Here is a 20,399-nt window from a genome sequence, read left to right on the forward strand (position 1 = left end):
GAAATAAATATTATAACTAAGTATCTGAAATTTAAAGAGAATTGACAGAAATCTCTAAGGACCACTTCTAAATAAATATTTAGCAGAAAGGAACAAACATTTCTTAAAAGAAACACTATCAATAACCATCCTTAAAATATTCAAAAGCAACAGAGCAGAACCAGAAAGAGCAATATGTACAGTTATAACAACCATGCAAATCACAACTTTAAGTGTTAACAAAATTTAATTTTTTTCTTTTGAGTAATAATGAAAATCTTTAAAGAGGTAGATATTCTGTGGCTTGATACAATTGATACATTATGCAAAAAGAAGCATAAAAATAAATATAGGGAATTCCTCTTCCATTAAATGCTTTATAAGTCATCTTCCAAAAAAGCAGAGAAAACCTTTACCTAGTAAACATCTCCCTGTTTTCTGTCTTCCTTGAGATAATTATCAGAGAAGCACTGAACATAATTATCTCTCTAGTTTCACTTATGAAAGTATCCTTTATTATCTTAAAAAATAATCTTATAATCATTGCAAGAAATTGATTCACCATAGAAAAACTTTAGGCTCTTCTCCAGTTATTACATATGGTAAGTAACTACTGTATCCAAGTCTTTCTAATAGGCCCTGGGAATACAAAGACAAAAATTAAATATGTCCTTCTCTCAAGAAGCTTATGTTCTATCTGGGGAAACATCATATATAAAAATAAATATATACCAAGTAAAAAGATTTTTGAATACAATGAATTTCTTGAATACTGTAATGGCTATTTTTCTTCTCATTTGGTAATTAACAAAGAGTAAAGGTATAATTAGATTCTTACACCCTCTTTTACCCTCATCATACCAGTTGGACATCACTAGCTTGTTTAAATAGGTAACATTCTAATTATTAAAATTATGGATAGTATCTTTCTTTAGCCTTCTAATTTGATGATGATTTTGATATTTTAGTCAGTTATGTTTTTATGATGATGTGGTTTGCTGTATAAAAATTATTTATAAGCACCCTACCTGTTTCTTATATTTTTATCAATAATAGGCTTAGTATATGTATATATCATGCTTTTTTTTTCTGAACCCTGAGAGATCTTGTTAACTGATCCCAGAACATTTTTAGGAACATAGAGGTGGCACAGTGGATAGAATGCCAGCCCTGGAGTCAGAAAGACTCATCTTTGTGAGTTCAGATCTGTTCTCAGACATGTAGTATCCATATGACCCTGGATAAGTTGTTAACTTTGTTTGCCTCAGTTTCCTTAACTGTTAAATGGGCTAGAGAAGGATATGGCATATCATTGCAATATCTTTGCCAAGAAAACTCTAAACAGGGTCAAGAAAAGCCTGACATGATTGAAACAACTTAATAACTTTTGTTTTTAAGATTGTATCAATTACAGCATAGATTTCCTTGTTATAAACTTTGTGTAGTAAAACCACTCTTCTAAACTATAAAGCACATCAGGACCCAGCATTGGGTCCAGATGTTGTAATTCCTCTGTTGTCAGTATTGAAAAAGGAACATTATAGAAGCTTCGACCATTCTTTTCCTTTTCTTATCGGTTTTTTGTCTTGCTACTTTAATTAATGAATGTTCTTGAGAGGACAGGATTCTACTGAGTGTCATACCATTAGAACCTTTCTGTATTATGTATATTCTTCATTTTTTCACTAGGATTGAATTGAAGACTTTATAGACATTTTAGAACCTGCTTTAATTTCTACTTTTCTTGTATAATCTCTGAGATTCCAAGACCATTTTGATTTTACAATGAAGCATAGGATAGAATTTTGTAGAAAAGTTTAAGTATAAATTTATTTTTACACATGTATACATATAATTAGCATATGCCTAAATATGTTGTATAATAATTAGCATATTTATAAATAACTGTTTAATGTGAAATGTACCGAATTCATCATTCTGACTCTCCTAAAAGGATAATTAATAGATCTAAATGATTACAGTTGTCACTACATTATCCATATCCTTCAGGTTCACTGTCAGGTATGGACCTGCGAGACGTAGAGGAAGTATGACAGTGATTGTTTATTTCATTGTCAACATAATATCATAGGATGGGTATAATCTTCAGTAATGGAGATTGTAACCCAACTATGCTTTTTTTTTTTTTTTTTTTTTTTTGTTCTGTGCAACTAATTGGTGCCTTTCCATAAATCTTTTATACCCAGCAGAGTAGAAGTCTTTCTTTGGACCTTTTAATATTTCATGAAGATCAATGCAATTCTTGAGGTGTATATTTGTTATCCTTCTTCTCATTTAATGGCTTACCTATCATGCATTCTAGTCATACATACATATATATATATATATAGTTTTTGATGACACTGTCATATATAGAGGTAATTTTTGGTGGCTCTAGCCTGTGTCTACCATGTCTTTCCATTGCCCTTTCAGTCACTTTCAGTTTTGCTTTTTTCTAAGATTGTAGTGAGTTTGATTTATAGTCATATGTCCCCTCATCAGGAAAATGTTGCTGTTAAAAAGCCATATTTGCAGAGCATGGGACTATACACTTTCCACAATGTGATGTAATCTGTTCTTTTCCCATTCTGTTCTGACCCCTGCTTATTTCCTTACCTACTGACTGTTAATATAGTCCATCAATACATATTCTTTACAATTCTGTTATTGGAGTAATTAATACAAATAATTTGCTCCAAATTAAACAAAATTAAATATATATTAAATCTTATACAGAACACAGTGTAACTCTTCTCAAAAGTCATAATACAAGTAACATTTTAACAACTTGTATCTGACTGAAATAAATTGTTTATTGTATTTTATGTTAAATTTATTTAAAATGTCATTTTACAATTTAAAGTAATTGACTTTAAGAACTGTACTCCCTAAAAGCAAAAAACTTGAAAACATATGCCTGTTTTAAAGTTTACATTGAATATAATTTTATTGTTTCTTTTTATAGGAGATTACATCCTTGATGCAAAACCAAAAGAAATTTCAGAAATTCAACGCCTGAACTATGAGCAGGTAATAAAAAAGAATAATTATTACAAAAGGGAAATCATTTAACATAGTTTAATGTAAATTTAGTGTCCCTTGATATATGTAATATTATATTTTTGAAAATTCATTAACTTAATTCAAATATTACTTTCTCATTCGCATTTTTAAAATAGAAAATGCTACTTGACCAAAAAAATTAGGTGTGTGTTTAAGAAGTGTGAATGAATGAATGAATTTGTTCTGTTTCTTCAAGTCCCACTAGTTGCTACATGTTGAACACCTAGGACTCTATTTCATACCATTATTATATTAAGGAGGGTTACAAGGAAACAGATTCTCTTGCTTAATTATCTCTTCTTCATAGTTGCTACCTGACTTTGTGTCAGAAATGGGAAAGATATTAGAACTGTGTGACTTTGGACAAATCACTTTACCTTTGCTGTGTTAATTTCCATTTCTATAAAATGGGAATAATAATAATGCTTAACCTCATGGAGTTGTCAGGATCAAATGAGAAAATTCATTTAGAGCACTTTATAACCAGCATAGTGCTATGTAAATGCTAGTTATTATTTGAAAAAAAGAAGGAACAAATCTAATAAAGAGGGGACAGAGAACAAGTAGAGGAGAAAGTACAAAAGAATAAATTGGAGAAAAATACACATTTAACATTATGAATGTAAGTGATATGGACACAACCATGAAATGGAAGAGGATAGCAGAAGTAAATGGAAAGTAGAATCTAACACTATACTGATTATAAAAATAAATACACTTGGAACATAAAGACTTATACAGTTGGAATTAAAAGGATTGGAGGGGAAAAAAGAACTATTATCCCTTAGTTGAACTTAGAAAAAGCAGGAATAGAAATCATCAAATAAAAGAGTAAATAATAAATTTGATTAAATGAAATAAGGAAACTACATTTTGTTGAAAGACACCATAGACAATGAATGAATTTCAGTACTTAGCTTTATGCACCAATTGGCATAAAATTTAAATATTTAAATGAAAAACTATATAACCTATATAGAGAAAATAGAAAAATTCTAATAGCTTTTCTGTTAGAATCCAAACGGGAATTTAATAAAAAAAGTTTGTTATAGATTTCCAAAAATTATTCATTTGAAATAGAAAGGAATATACATTATTTCTCTACTACACATAGCATCTTTACAGAAATTAGCCTTGTACAAGATGGTCTTTGAGCTAAATCTAGCCTCTCACCTATTTTTTTGTACAGTCTGCAAATGAAAAATTGTTTTTGCATTTTTAAATAAAGTGTCATCCCCTGTATTACAGTATAAAACCCTCAAAAACAAATATGGTAAAGCAATAATTAATACTTAATATATTCTTTTCTTGCCACAGTGCAAAAAAAAATTGTATTCAGTGAAGGGTCATTGAAGAAAGTACTAACCATTGTCTTGAAATTAAATAACTTAATCGTGAAAAATTGACGGATCAATAAATAAATTATAAAATGACAGATAATTTCACTAAAGATAATGACAACAACAAAAAAGAAAGAAAGATGATATTGTAAAATAAAAATGTGACAAAATTTTGGGCATGTAGTCAAAGTGGTCTTTATTTCTATCTCTAAACAACTGAATTGGAAATGGAGAAAATAAACAGATGAATGAATTTGGCATTATAGGTTATTTTAAAAACAGAAAATAAATCAGTTTAAAAACCCTGATTAAGTAGAACTGTGAAAATCAAGCAAATGTAAACTAAATTGAAAACAAGAAGACAATTATATTACTTAAACTGGCAGCTTAAAAAAACAAAACAAATAATTAGCTAATTTGGCATTTTCAAAGGACAATCAAATTACAGTATCTAAAAATGAAAAAAGGAAAATTCACAATAGATGAAGAAAATAGCTTTTGACAAGTACAACACTCATTTCTCTTAAAAATACTGAAAAAAACCTAAGGATTGAACTAAACCTTCCTTAGTATGTTAATTAGCATTAAATTATCTAAATCTTCAACATTTCTATGTTGCATTTAGAAGAAATCGAAAACAAAATTCCATTCAAAATAACTATGAAATATATATAAAATACTTGGAATCAACAAGATACACAAAAGAACTATTTAAATACAACTGTAAATCACTCTTTGTGGTAATAGTGATATACTTATCTGGAGAATTATTAATTACCCATCATAGTAAGCAAAGCCATTATGATAAAAATGACAATATTAAATAAATTAATATAGCAACACATTAATTTTTTAGTGCCATTTTAGTGCCATAAGTTACCAAAGGATAACTTAATATACCTAAAAAAATTAATAACAGTTCACGGAGTAGTAAAAGATCAAGATCTCAAAGGAAATAATGGGGAAAAATGGGAAGGAAGTAACCTAGCAATACCAAATTTCGAACTATCTTACAAAAAGATAATCATCAAAAATATTTTTTCTGATGAAAAAATACAGAACTTGAAAAGTGGTATAAATTATATGGAAAATATACCAAAGCAGTTGAACTAAATAGCCTATTATTTGATAAATTCAAAAACTCTATCTACTAGGGTAAGGACTCAACAGTATTTTAAAATTAACTGGGAAAACTGTATAAGTATAAAGTTTGCAGGAGAACATTGTACACAGGAACAGCAAGATTATACAATGATCAATTCTGATAGATGTGGCTTAAATCAGTGAGGTGATTCAGACCAGCTCCAATCGATTTGTGATGGAGAGAACCAACTGCATCCAGAAAATGGACTATGGGGACTGAGTGCAGATTATAATAGTACTTTCACTTTTTTTGTTGTTTGCTTGCATTTTGTTTTCTTTCATTTTTTTTTCTTTTTGATCTAATATTTTTTGTGCAGCATGATAATTATACAAATATTTATATATAAGAATTGCACATGTTTAACTTGTATTACTTGCCATCTATGGAAAGGGCTGGGGAAAAGGGAAGGAAAAAAATTTGGACAGAAGGTTTTGCAAGTATGAATGGTGGGGCAGCTAGGTGGCACAGTGGGTAGAGCACCAGCCTTAAAATCAGGAGGACCTGAGTTCAAATCTGGTCTCATACACTTAATACTTCCTAGCTGTTTGACCCTGATCAAGTCACTTAACCTCAGTTGCTTGGGGGGTGGGGGGGAAGGATGAAGTGTGAAAATTATTTATGCATGTCTTTTGAAAATAAAAAGCTATAATTTAAAAAAGAAGAAGAAGAAGAAGAAATTAGGTTTGGACCAATACCTCATACAACATACAAACTTAAGCTCCAAATAGATAGTAGATATAAAAGGTTTTATATTATAAACAAATTAGAGAAACAAAGAAAAAAGTATCTTGCAAATCTATTTGTACATAGATAATTTATGATTGAGGAATAATGAGGATCACAAAAAACAAAATAGGAAATTTTAAATTATATGAAATTGAAAATATTTTTGCACAAATAAACCAAGATAAATAAACCAAATAAGTAAGGGAAGTTCTTAATTAGGAAACAAATCTTTGCAGCATTTTTTTCTATTGAAATTCATATTTTCAAGATATATAATGAATTCAGATTTATTAGAATTAAGAATCACTTTCTATTGATAGTTAAAGAGTATGAACAAGTAGGTTTTTTTAATTAATAGTATTTTATTATTCAAAATACTTGTAAAGAGTTTTCAACATTCATCACTACAAAATTTGTATTCCAAATTTTTCCCCCTCTGCCCTCTCCCCAAGATAGCAAGCAATCTGATATAGATTAAAGATGTGCAATTTTTCTAAATATCTTTTCATATTCATTATGCTGTACAAGAAAAATCAAATCAAAAGGGTGAAAAGTGAGAAAGGGAAAAAAAAAAACAAGCAAAGAAACAACAACCCAAAAAAAGTGAAAATACTATGCTTTGATCCATTTTCAGTCTCCATGGATGAGGATGGCACTTTCCATCCTAAATCTATGAAATTGCCTGAATAAGTAGATTTCTTTTCTTTTTTTTTTTTTTTTTTTTAGTAGAATGAACCACTTTTATTTTTTTTTTTATTTTTATTTTTTTATTTAATAGCCTTTTATTTACAGGATATATACATGGGTAACTTTACAGCATTAACAACTGCCAAACCTCTTGTTCCAATTTTTCACCTCTTACCCCCCCCCACCCCCTCCCCTAGATGGCAGGATGACCAGTAGATGTTAAATATATTAAAATATAAATTAGATACACAATAAGTATACCTAACCAAAACGTTATTTTGCTGTAGAAAAAGAATCAGACTCTGAAATATTGTACAATTAGCTTGTGAAGGAAATCAAAAATGCAGGTGTGCATAAATATAGGGATTGGGAATTCAATGTAATGGTTTTTAGTCATCTCCCAGAGTTCTTTTTCTGGGCATAGCTAGTTCAGTTCATTACTGCTCCATTAGAAATGATTTGGTTGATCTTGTTGCTGAGGATGGCCTGATCCATCAGAACTGGTCATCATATAGTATTGTTGTTGAAGTATATAATGATCTCCTGGTCCTGCTCATTTCACTCAGCATCAGTTCATGTAAGTCTCTCCAGGCCTTTCTGAAATTATCCTGTTGGTCATTTCTTACAGAACAGTAATTGAATAAGTAGATTTCTAAGAAAGATACCCAAGCTAACACTAACTATATGAAAAAAAAATTCTCTAAATCATATAATTAGAAAAATACAGATTAAAATGGCTCAGAAGCAATCTCATATACATCATATTAGCAAAATTGATAAAAAGGGAAATTTAGAGAAACTGTGGGAAAACAGACATTGATACATTATTGGTGGTACAAAAAACGGTCCAGTGATTCTGGAAAACAATTTGGAATTAAATTGTGTATGTTTTTTGAGCCATTAATACCATTTACTAAACCCATAAGAGAGAACTGAAGTAAATAAAGAAATTAAAAAAAGAAGAAATGTCTTACATGTAGAAAAATATTTATGAAATCATTTTATAACCAAAAGAATGTTGTATACAGTAACAAGCAGTATTGTTTTAAGAATGACTTTGAGCGAATTATTTTGCTTATTATAAATGCCCAAATTAACAATAAAAAGGACATATGAAGAAAGACATTTGCATACAGAGAAGGAATGATAAATAGAATTATGTATAGAATATTTTTACACACACACCCCTCTATTTGTGTCTAATGATAGCCATTTTTAGGTCAGAGAGGGTGGAGGGAAAGGAAGAAAAAAAAAAAAGAACTTCAGCAAGTTGTGCCTTTGCATATGAGATTTGCGATGTTTTGTGCAATCATCTTTTATTTTATTGTTTTATGTTGTGGAAATGCTTGTTTTATTCCATAAATTAAAAATAAAATAACATTTTAAAATATTTATAGCAGGTTTTTTTGTTGTTGTTATAACAAAGAACTGGAAAGGGTGTGCCCATCATTTAGAAAGTAGCTAAACAAATTGTAGGATATGAATATAATGGAAGGTTATTGTGTTGGGAGAAATGATAAAAAGAGCAAGTTTTAGAGATTCCTAGGATGCTTTGTATAAACATGTGCAACATAACTAGGAGAACACGATATACTCTAATATTAACACTATAAAAGAGTTTTGAAAGACTTAAAAATTCTGATCAGTGCAGTTATCTACCATAATTCCAGAGGACCAGTGACAAATCTAGCCATTTTCTAAAAGTTGATGGATTAATATGCTAGTTACATTAAATAAAAAAAAAAGATACAAGCATTTTTTTGTATATAAAACAATCTGTTGTTTGATTAGGCTTATCTGTTTAAGGGGTTTTGCTTTCCTTTTTTTTCAGGGTAGGGGAGAAGGAAGAAAAGTTGACATTTGAAAAATGTGAAATTTAAAGACAAAATATTCAAGGATAATTTTGAAGTTTCAAATTTGGGTGACTAGAATAATGTTTGTATCCTCTGTAGAAATAGGTAATTTAAGGGGCAGCTAGTTTGTGTAGTAGATAGAGCACTAGCTCTGATGTCAGGAGGAGCTGAGTTCAAATGTGATAGATACTTAACGTGTCCTGGCTGTGTGATCTTGGGCAAGTCACTTAATCCCAATTGTCTCAGGAAAAAAAAAAAGGAAGAGGAGAAGGAGGAGGAGGAAGGAAGAAGAAAGAAGAGTAAGAAATAGGCAATTTAGAAGACAGTTGAAACTTCCAGGAAAGATAATGAGTCTGTTTTGCACATATTTAGTTTTAGACTAAGCAAGCATGTGGGACAGTTAGATGATGATGTTTATAAAGCAGGTGGCAATATGAAATTAAAGTGGGAGGGGGAGCTGAGGACTGAATTTGCATACTTAAAATCTGCACAGGATGATTGAACGAATTAGATCTGTGAAGACTGAAGAGAGACAAAGAAGAATTGAATTATACATAGCCTTATGTAATTCCTTGAAATTTAGAGATTACAGTTTTTATACTTTGGGAGAAAAGTTCAATTGCTCCTAAATTATCTCTCTGGACTTTTTATTTTTTAATTCATCACTTTTGCTTATAAATTTATCAAGCCTTTTTTCAATTGAGCTATCTTTTGATCTCACTTTGTTTGCTTTGTTTTTGCTTTTTAATATTCTAGTAAAATGGTTCTTCCATTGAGTCTTTGTTATTATTTTCTTTTCACAAATAACGACCATACTGTTTGAATTTCTTCATAATTGTGCCAAATCCTTCTGTTTATTTAACTGATGCTAATTTTTCCTTAATTTCTTTAATGGCTTTTATTTTTTTAATTCAGGTTCATATGTTTTTACTGAGACCACTTTTGATTTTAATTCATTATTCTTTGTATTTTGTTGTTGTGTGTTTTGTTTTTTCATGTATTTTTAATTCTTAATGTTTGTTCATTGCAGGTAGGAGTCTTTGTTTTGTTTTCTTTTGATTCATTTCTTTTGTTTATTTCTTTTTTTAAAAAATTCATTTCCCTGAGTGGATGCCTATCAATTGGAGAATGACTGAATAAATTGTGGTATATGAATATTATGGAATATTATTGTTCGGTAAGAAATGACCAACAGGATGATTTCAGAAAGACCTGGAGAGACTTACATGGACTGATGCTGAGTGAAATGAACAGGACCAGGCGATCATTATATACTTCAACAACAATACTATATGATGACCAATTCTGATGGACCTGGCCATCTTCAGCAATGAGATGAACTAAATCACTTCCAATGGAGCAGGAATGAATTGAAACAGCTACACCCAGCTGAAGAACTCTGGGAGATGACTAAGAACCATTACATAGAATTTCCAATACCTCTATTTTTGTCCACCGGAATTTTTGATTTCCTTCACGGGCTAATTGTACACTATTTCAGAGTCCGATTCTTTTTGTACAGCAAAATAGCTGTTTGGACATGTATACTTATTTTGTATTTAATTTATACTTTAACATATTTAACATGTATTGGTCAACCTGCCATCTGGAGGAGGGGGAGAGAGGAAGGAGGGGAAAAATTGGAATAAAAGGTTTGGCAATTGTCAATGCTATAAAATTACCCATGCATATAACTTGTAAATAAAAAGCTATAGTAAAAAAAAATTCATTTCCTTTCCTTTTCCTTTTCTGAGACCTAATTCTTATTTGAAGTTCTTTGGTTACCTTTCTCCATGTGTTTTGGAGCAGAGCAGAATTTGTTTGTCTTCCTGTGGAGAACTTGGTGAGTCTAAGCTCTCTTATGACTTCACACAATGCTATCTTGCAGGAAACTGGTTTTTTAATTATAAGATTTATTTTTTTAAACTATATAGCCACATTATATTTGAAGTTATATATTCAGGTAAAAATGTGATTCTTAAGTTTCCTGTAATCTTAATATCATCAAATATTAGAGTTGGAAGATACCTTAGAGGTTATCTGTTCAATACAATCTGTACTTGAGCAAAGATGTCATCTACAGCATAGAGGTAAAACATGCAACTTGTGGCCAAATGCAGCCCATAATATTTCCTAAAACAGCCAAACTAGATTAAAATATAATTAGGAAATATTTAACTAAATAAATAAAAATATAACAAAATAGATATGAATATTTGATTTTCTAAATCAGTGTGTGCCCATAGGAATCCTTAGTTAAGTGATTTCCCCCCACTTTTTGTTTGACTACCACTACTATACAATATTCTGATAAGTAGTCATAGCCTCTGTTTGAAGACTTCCACTAAAGGAGATCATATTGCCATTCAAACAAATCTAATTGTTGGGATGTTTTATCTACGTAGAATTTAAATCAGCTACTTTGCAGCTTTAACAAGTTTTTCATAACTTCCCTGTCAAAATAAGTATAACTCCTCTTCAACATGATAGAATCTCCTTCCTTCTCCTCTCTCTTCCTCTTCTTTTTTCCTCCTCTTCTTTCCTTCCCTCTTCTCTTTTCTTTCTCTTTTCCCTGCTTCCTCACTTCTTTCTTTCTTTCTTCCCTTCATTCCTCCCTGTCTCCCTTCCTTCTTTCCATATCAGTAGTCATGCTTCTCTCCCAACTATGACAAAAAAAAAAATAAGCAGAAATAAAGAAAAACAAAAACAACAGATTCCTACATTGACCATGGCCAAAAATATGTCCGGTTCTGCAAATTGCGTCGACCACTTCTGGCAGAAGATGAGTAGCATACTTTATCATCAGTTTTCTGAAATTAATGGTACATCATTTCATTGAACACAATTTTTAAAAAAATAATAGATTTTTATTTTCAAAATACATGCAAAGATAGTTTTCAACATCCACCTTTGCAAAACCCTGTATTTCATATTTTTCTCCCTCCCTTCAAGCCTCCACCTCCTCCTCTAGACAGCAAGTAATATGTTAAATATGTGCAATTCTTCTATACATATTTCCAATTATCATGCTGCACAAGATCAAAAAGGAAAAAAAATAAGAAAACAAAAAAAGCAAGCAAGCAACAACAAAAAATATGAAAATACTATGTTGTGATCCACATGCAGTTTCCACAGCTCTATTTCTGGATTCAAATGGCTCTCTCCATCATAAGTCTATTGGAATTGGCCTGAATCAACTCATTGTTGAAAAGAGTCATGTCCATCAGACTTAATCATTGCATAATTTTGTCATTGTTGTATATAATGTTCTCTTGGTTTTAGTCACTACACTTAGTATCAATTGAACTTAATTCTTAAGTCTTTCAAAGTTTTTTTTTCTTTTTAATTTTTATTTTTTTATTATAGCTTTTTATTTACAAGATATATGCATAGATAATTTTTCAGCATTGACAGCTGCAAATTCTTTTGTTCCAACTTTTTCCCTCCTCCCTACCCCTTCCCCCATTTGGCAGGTTGACCAATACATGTTAAATATGTTAAAGTATAAGTTAAATACAATATATATATACATGTCCAAACAATTATTTTGCTGTATAAAAAGAGTCGGAGTTTGAAATAGTGTACAATTAACCTGTGAAGAAAATCAAAAATGCAGGTGGACAAAAATAGAGGGATTGGGAATTCTATGTAGTGGTTCATACTCATTTCCCAGAGTTCTTTCCCTGGGTGTAGCTGGTTCAGTTCATTATTGCTGCTCTATTGGAACTGATTTGGTTCATCTCATTGTTGAAGAGGGTCACGTCCATCAGAATTGATCATCATATAGTCTTGTTGTTGAAGTATATAATGATCTTCTGGTCCTGCTCATTTCTTTTTATTTTTTTCTTTTTCTTTTCTTATTTTTTTTGCTGAGGCAATTGGGATTAAGTGACTTGCCGAGGGGCACACAGCCAGGAAGTATTTAGTACCTGAGACCTAGATTTGAACTCGGGTTCTCCTGACTTCAGGACTGGCGCTCTATCCACTATACCAACTAGCTGCCCCTGGTCCTGCTCATTTTACTCAGCATCAGTTCATGTAAGTCTTTCCAGTCCTTTCTGAAATCATCCTGTTGGTCATTTCTTACAGAACAATAATATTCCATAATATTCATATACCACAATTTATTCAGCCATTCTCCAATTGATGGGCATCCACTCAATTTCCAGTTTCTGGCCACTACAAAGAAGGCTGCCACAAACATTCTTGCACATACAAGTCCTTTTCCCTTCCTTAAAATCTCTTTTAGATATAAGAAAGTTCTTTTTCTTTACAATGCTATTGTAAAAATTGTTTTCGTGGTTTTGTTCACTTCATTTGATCTCAGTTTACTACATGTCTTTCTGGGCTTCTTTGCCAAACACTCTTTTCCATCATTCTTATGGTACAATAATGTACTATTATATACTAGAATTTGTTTATTTAATCATTTGTAAGCTCTTTATCATTTGTAAACTCTCTTAGTTTCTACTTTTTTTTGTTAGAAAAAAAAAGAATTGTTAAAAGCATTCTTTTCTTTTCTTTTTCTTTAATCTCTTTCTGAAATAAGCCTAGTAGTAGTATTGCTACACACTATCAAAAAGTATGTACAATCTAGTTAATTTTTAAACATACTTCCAAGTTGTTTTCTAGAGTATTTGGATCAATTCAAAGTTCCACCAAAGACTGTGTTTATGTGATTGTTTTCTCAATATCTTTTTTTGATCCTGACTCTTTTGTGTCATATGCCATCCATGTTGCTTGAGAACATTTGTAAACAGCACAGTCAAGGACAGATCCTTTCAATGTTCGATCTCCCTCCAAGTATATGTTAATCCATTAATATCTATTTTTTGGACACAATCATGTAGCCAATTCTAAATCTCCTTAATCTGTGTTGTTATCTGTCTCTGTATGTCTTATCTATAAGGATAATATCAGAGACTTTGTCAGCAACTTTGCTCGAACCTAGATATAATTAGCATTTCATTGATATAGCAACTGAGTAATTTTCTAAAAAAAGGAAATTAGGTTTGCATGACATGATTTATTCCTTATAATAAGGCCTTGTTAGCTTACTAAATAGCATTTCCCTTTTTAAATCTTTACAAACATCCTGTAGTTGACAATAAACATGAATATGGCATTTTAATATTTATAAAATATATTCATTGTTATGGAATATTATTGTTCTATAAGAAACAATCAGCAGGATAATTTCAGAAAAGCCTGGAGAGACTTACATGAACTGATGCTAAGTGAAGTGAAAGAATATTGTACACAGCAATAAGATTATTATACGATGATCAATTTTGATGTATATGATTTTTCAACAGCAAGTTGATTCGGGCCAGTTACATGGTCTTGTGATGAAGAGAGCTATCTGCACCCAGAGAGAATACTGTGGGGATTATATGTGGATCACAACATAGTATTTTCATTTTTTTTTGTTGTTGTTTTCTTGCATTTTGTTTTTTTTGATCTGATTTTTCTTGTGCAGCATGATAAATGTGGGCATATATATATATAAGAATTGCACATATTTGATATATATATTGGGTTACTTGCTGTCTAGGGGAGCGGGGAGAGGAAGAGAGGGAGAAAAAGTCATTTGGAACACAAGGTTTTGTAAAGGTTAATGTTGAAAACTACCTATGCATGTGTTTTGAAAAATTCAAAGCTTTATTAAAAATATGTTCATTTAATATTAAATACATTCTAGAATTTTGTCAGGAATAGAGGTCATTTTTTTGGCCTATAGTATTCAATGTCTATTTTTTTTTTTTTTTTGGAAATTGAGATAATAACCATTTCCCAATCCTATAATACCTCACTCATTCTACATGGTCTTTCAAAGATCCCTAAGTTTTAAAAAAATTTTCTGGCTTAAAATCAAATCTTCTGGTTTCTTTCACCTTTTATTCCCCCTCCACTAACTATTTTGACACATCAGTTTGACAATGTCATATCCCAGTTACATGGAGATCAGGTATTAAAGAAATAACTCCATCATACAAACACAACTTGGAAAATTACATTGTTATTATTTTAATATTGTATTTAGTTACAATGCCTAAAAAGTGTACCAAAGAATGATCTTTGTTAAATTGACAGAAATACAAATTTGTTAAATGCATAATAGCAAATTAGAGCAGCTCTAAGATGGCAGGTAATACACAAAAGCCAATGTTATAATGTTAATTAACACAAGTTTCTGCCTGTATATTCATCTAAAATGTATTGATACTATTAAAAAGATTCTCAGTAATCTTGGAATGAACCCATGTTGAATGAAAAAAATAGGAATATAGTTTATAATAATTTGATCATATTCAGGAAATGAGTACCTCTTGGGATAAAATTACAGCGGTAACAATTGAAATGTGATTGGCAAGGTATGAGTATAACTCATTTTTTATTATTCAGGAGAATGAGGAAAATTACAAGTATATATATTCAGGATGTTTGATGCTTGATATCATATAGCTTATGTATTAGAGAAGGTAAATTAGGTCAGTACTATAGATAATTAGAAATATTTACCAATGTACCCTCCAAATATTTCATTTTTATTGAGTTCAATACTAGTTGAATACTACTGTTAGAAGCAGAGTCAGTTATGTCATAGTGATTTCAAATTTATTAGCAACATTGTAAAAGTGATCAAAATATTATTAAGAAAACATTGATTAGACCTGTACTTTTAAACTAATTTTTTATTTATTGCTTTTTTTCCTTTTAAAGCAAGTAGTATATTTACCAATATACATCAATAGGATTATAACACTAAAATTGAGAAGTACTTTTAGCTCTGTCAGTTTCTGGTTAGTCCCTTATTGGAATTTAGTTATCTACATTTATATGGAGGATTGACAAATTGGGGAGAAACATGCATAGAATAATATAAATTAGGGGAGTGTGGGAAAAAATTACATGCCAGATTTATGGATAGGGGAAGAATTCATAACTAAACGAAAGGTAGGAAGGTCCATGGGAGATAAAATGGATAACTTTGTTTACATGAAATTTAAAAGTTTTTGCAAACAAGTAAAAACCATGCAGCAAGAATTAAAAAAAGAAAAAAAATTGAAAGGGGGGAGGGAATTTTGCTCTGATAAGCTCTCATTTCTCAACTGTATAAAAAAACTGAGCCAGTATAAGAATTATAAGAATAAGAACCTTTCCCCAATTGACACTTTGTCAAAGATATGAATAGGCAGTTTTAGTAGAAAGGAATGAAAGGTATCAACAGTCATATGAGAAAATATTCTAAATCACTAATATTTAGAGAAATCGAGGTAACATCTCACACCCATCAGAATGGCTAATAGGACAGAAAAGTAAAATGACAAGTGCTGTAGATGATTTGTGAAAATAGGTACATTAGTATACTATTGATGAAGGTGTGAAGTAATCTAGCTTTCTGTAAAATAATTTGGGACTATGAACAAATGGCTATAAACATGTGTATAACCATTTGACTCAGCAATACCACTTCTAGATCTAGATCTCAAAGGAAAAAGAATCCTTTGTATAAAACCATTTATAGCAGTTCTTTTTGTGGTGGCAAATAATTGAAACTGAGGGAATTCTCATCAATTGGAGAATGGTCAAATCAGTTATGATATATGAATGTGATGGAATATCTTTGTGCTTTAAGAAAAAATGAAGGGGATGGTTTCAGAAAGATTTTTTTTTTTTTTGTCACTGGCTCAAAACTCTAAATAAAGGTTTCTTAACTTTTTTTAAGGCAGTCATGTGAAACCTATGGACTCCTCAGCATAATGATTTTTTTTTTTTTTTTTTTTACTTACACTCATAATTACAGGAAGTGCTAAATTTCAGTTAGGGTTTAGTAAAAATGAAATATATATTTTTTATTCAAGTTCATGGATCCTAAAAAAATCTATGGTTAGTGGACCATAGGTAAGAGTCCCTGTTCTGTGTAGAAGTTCTATAGAAGGAATTCTTTAAAAACTACTGCCTATAACCTCTCAGGATTAATGTTATGCTTGCAGTGCTTTAGGGGACTCTTTAAAGCTTTAACTGAGTAGTGGGACAGAGTAGTGTTCTATGTCTCAGAATATATCTGGCATTGTTGTTGTTCTTGTTTATAGGACTCTATGCCCTATGTTTATAGGACCCAAAAAGCAGAAGTGACTTACTTGAACAATCAGCCATCTTCCTTTGAAAGCCAAATGGTATCTGTGCATGAGCACAGGGTAATTCTGAGGCTACTTTTATGGGCTGCAAATCTCATTCCTTATCATGATACTTAGCAACTAGGATACGGACTGGGACTATAAATGCTAAGATCCTTGCTAACTTCCAAGAGCTGGTACACACCCCAGTCTTTGAAGCCTTTAAAACTTTAAATCCTTTCTTTACTTTGGGGCTTTCTAGGAGAAAGGAGAGACTGGAAAAGCAAAATGAGAATGAAAGGCTAAAAAGAGACTTGTCTGCTTAGAGCACTTTTGTTAAGTGCTCTGAGGGTTCACAAAATGCTTTTAATTGCAGAATTTAAAACACCAGAAGAAGAGCATGCCTGCTCTCCCTCTTCCATTTCAAATGTTTGTTCTCCTGCCTTAGATTCTACTTGGTAACTGCAGGACTATGGAGCTGCTATTCCAAAGTTCAGAATAGCAGATTTTGCTGTTTAGAGCTTGTGTGTACTTCATTGTTTTCAGTCTTCTTACCTTTACTGGGAGTGGGGTTAGTCAGTAAAGTATTTTAGTTTGGGATTATTCAATATCTGGGAAGAGAACTTCAAATTTTTCTTCTCTAATGCAAATGTCAACAAAATAACTATTTCTATGTCCCAGTTTTTAATGATAAGAATTTAAAGATTTTTAGGATAATCCAGTTATTTTAAAAAAAAAAAAAAGGCAACTTTTTGAAAGGAGATCTCAGAGCAAAGTATTTGAACATATATTGGAAATGTTGGTTAAGTTGCTTAAATAAGTGCTTAAATCAGCCAAGTATTTAATTTGCAAGTATGCTGTATAGATATTTTGAAATAGACGGTCTTAACTTTAAACAACTCTTAGGCTTTTGGTTTAATGTATCTTTTCTTTTATTTTCAGAATATGAGCGATGCTATGGCAATTCTGCACAAACTACAGACAGGTCTGGATGTGAATGTGAAATTTACTGGTGTCCGAACATTTGAATATACTCCTGAGTGCATTGTGTTTGATCTTCTAGATATTCCATTGTACCATGGATGGTTAGTGGACCCTCAGGTAAGCAGAACAATTTAAAATGCAATCAGAAATTTGATTTCAGAAATTCAGAAATAGGCAAATCGTACCTAGCTAAACGGGATTAGAGAAGACTACATGGAAGAGTTTTCCATCTTGGAGAGATAGTGATAGAGAGGATATGTTTATTCCAAGATGGGAGAGAGTAAGAGCAGTTCATTTTGGTAGTAACATTGAATATATGAGAAGTCTTTGAATGGCAGATTAAGGAACTTATATTATACTTTTATTAGGTGTAGGGATAGAAGGGGATGTGGAGCTAGAGGAATTATGTGTGTAATAAATTAACAAATGTTTATGGTCAGTTGTGAGGGGTATGGTCTCTGATGACCCATTGAAGCTTTGAAACTCTGATTCTCTGAAAAATATATTGGAGGGGGAAAAAATCCAATATAGGAATACCAGTTAGGATACAATTAAAATAGTTCTGGCAAGAGGTGAGGGGTCCTTCAATTTGAGGACTACATTTTAGAGTTTTATGGTACAGTATATAAATGTCAGATTTGTCTTGGGTTATATAGACATTTCTATATAGTCTTTAATACCACCAATACAACATTTTCACATGAGGAAGGAAAAGTGTGATGACCGTGTATTTTAAAATTAGCCAGAGTCAGGAATTCAGGTTCAAGGGAAAATCTTCAATCTTTATTCTCAGTAGAGGTGAAGGGGAGATCACGATAGCAATGTGTGCCGCTGCGTCAAGAAGCCAGCCAGCAGTCTCTCTTTGCTTCTCTCTCTGCCCCTCTGCCTCCACCTACCAAAATCGTCATTTCCTATACAACACATCAGGATTTGCACAAAGAGTGGGCAGGGGTCATTCTTTCTCCAGGCATATATATTAATAGAGTATAGTCCAATTACTATTTAGCCTCACGTGCTTGGGACCTCAATGCATCAACTCGAGCCCATTACAGGAAAGAAATAGAATTCATGAACTCTGTTATTTATAACTCCTTATGTAACCTAGTGAAAAGAAACCATATTCACTTACATGTTTTGAAAATTATAGTTGTTAAAATTTTGTTTGGAAGCTAAATATGAAATTTGAACTGATATCTGTCAGTTTACTGATATAATAAAGTATGTTATAGTTGCCAAATATAGCAAATGACTTCTATATTATAGTAATTTTGCTATACTGAATTGCTGAATTATGAAGGCAGAAACAATTTAGTTAGAAATAAGAGTAATATAAAACTAAACTTAATGTTAAACTTTCATATTTTCTAGATACCTGGGATATGTTTAAAAGTTTCTATTAGGCATTTATTAATCAGAATCGATCTATGTTCTCAGCTGATAACTTCAGTTCTTCTTTTACTAAGGAACTCTAGTTCATTCAGCTTGAATTTTCTCAATCCAAAGTTTTGTTCTTCAAGAATCAGAGATTCCCTGGTTTTTCCTCTTTTTTCAAGTTGCTTCCTTGTTAATATAATATTAGCTTGTTATTAATTCAAATATTGAATTTAACTCATTTTCTATAGTTGTCTCCTCTTACCAATATAGTTCATCTCTTTTAGTTTTTTTTTTTAATTACCAAGTTTTAAAATTAGGTATTACTAATACTGATATATAAAAATATAACACAAAATTATAATTATATGAATAAAATATTATAAATATAAAAAAATAGAAAAATTGTTATGCTTATTTTTATATCTACCTTGGGAGACAGCTAATTGGTGTAGTGGGTAGAGCCCTGAAGTCAGGAGGACCCGAGTTCAAATTTGGCCTCAGACACTTAACATTTCCTGGCTATGTGACCCTGGGCAAGTCACTTAACCCCAATTGCCTCCACAGGGAGGAAATCTACATTGGTTGTCTATTGGACTATTATAATGATTATTGTGCAATATTATATTGTACACAAAATGCACAACTCCTGAAATTTTAAATCCTGGCAATTAGAGTAGGCAAAACAAAGCTCACTTAACTATTGCTAATGAGAATTGATGCGATTGCAACTACAGTACATATATTATACCAACAAAATCTGTAATAATATAGAATCCCATGTTAACATTTTGATAAACCTTGTTTTTACAATAATTATGCCAATATACTTTTCAATAATATTACTTAAACATGTACAGTGCCTGGCCATTTATTTTTGGATGGAAATTTATATTAAAACCAAAAAATGTTTCTAACTTTTTATTTAAATAAAAGATGACTTGTACTAATTAATAGGTGAAAACTATTCCACAAATCTTTTAGTTATAATAACTACTTATAGCAGTAAACTCAGTTTTGTAAAAATTGACATTAAATGAAATCTGAAATCTTTGTGCCAAAACAGTCTTACTTGAGTTGAATAGGATTTTGCAGGAATATTAAGAAGTCTTTTTAGTAAGAGATGATAAAT

At 31.1% G+C, this 20,399-nt stretch overlaps 1 protein-coding gene across 2 annotated transcripts in view; it reads left to right on the forward strand.

Annotated features, from left to right (window-relative positions):
* MINDY2 (MINDY lysine 48 deubiquitinase 2) overlaps nt 1-20,399 on the forward strand; it is a 121,416-nt gene that overhangs the window by 43,535 nt on the left and 57,482 nt on the right. For both annotated transcript variants that reach the window (XM_031955280.1, XM_031955279.1), the window contains exons 3-4: nt 2,945-3,009; nt 17,855-18,013. In XM_031955280.1, coding sequence (XP_031811140.1) covers nt 2,945-3,009; nt 17,855-18,013 — 224 coding nt within the window. The remainder of the gene's footprint in view (nt 1-2,944; nt 3,010-17,854; nt 18,014-20,399) is intronic.

Source organism: Sarcophilus harrisii, chromosome 2, assembly GCF_902635505.1.
Source record: "Sarcophilus harrisii chromosome 2, mSarHar1.11, whole genome shotgun sequence".
Taxonomy (NCBI): domain Eukaryota; kingdom Metazoa; phylum Chordata; class Mammalia; order Dasyuromorphia; family Dasyuridae; genus Sarcophilus; species Sarcophilus harrisii.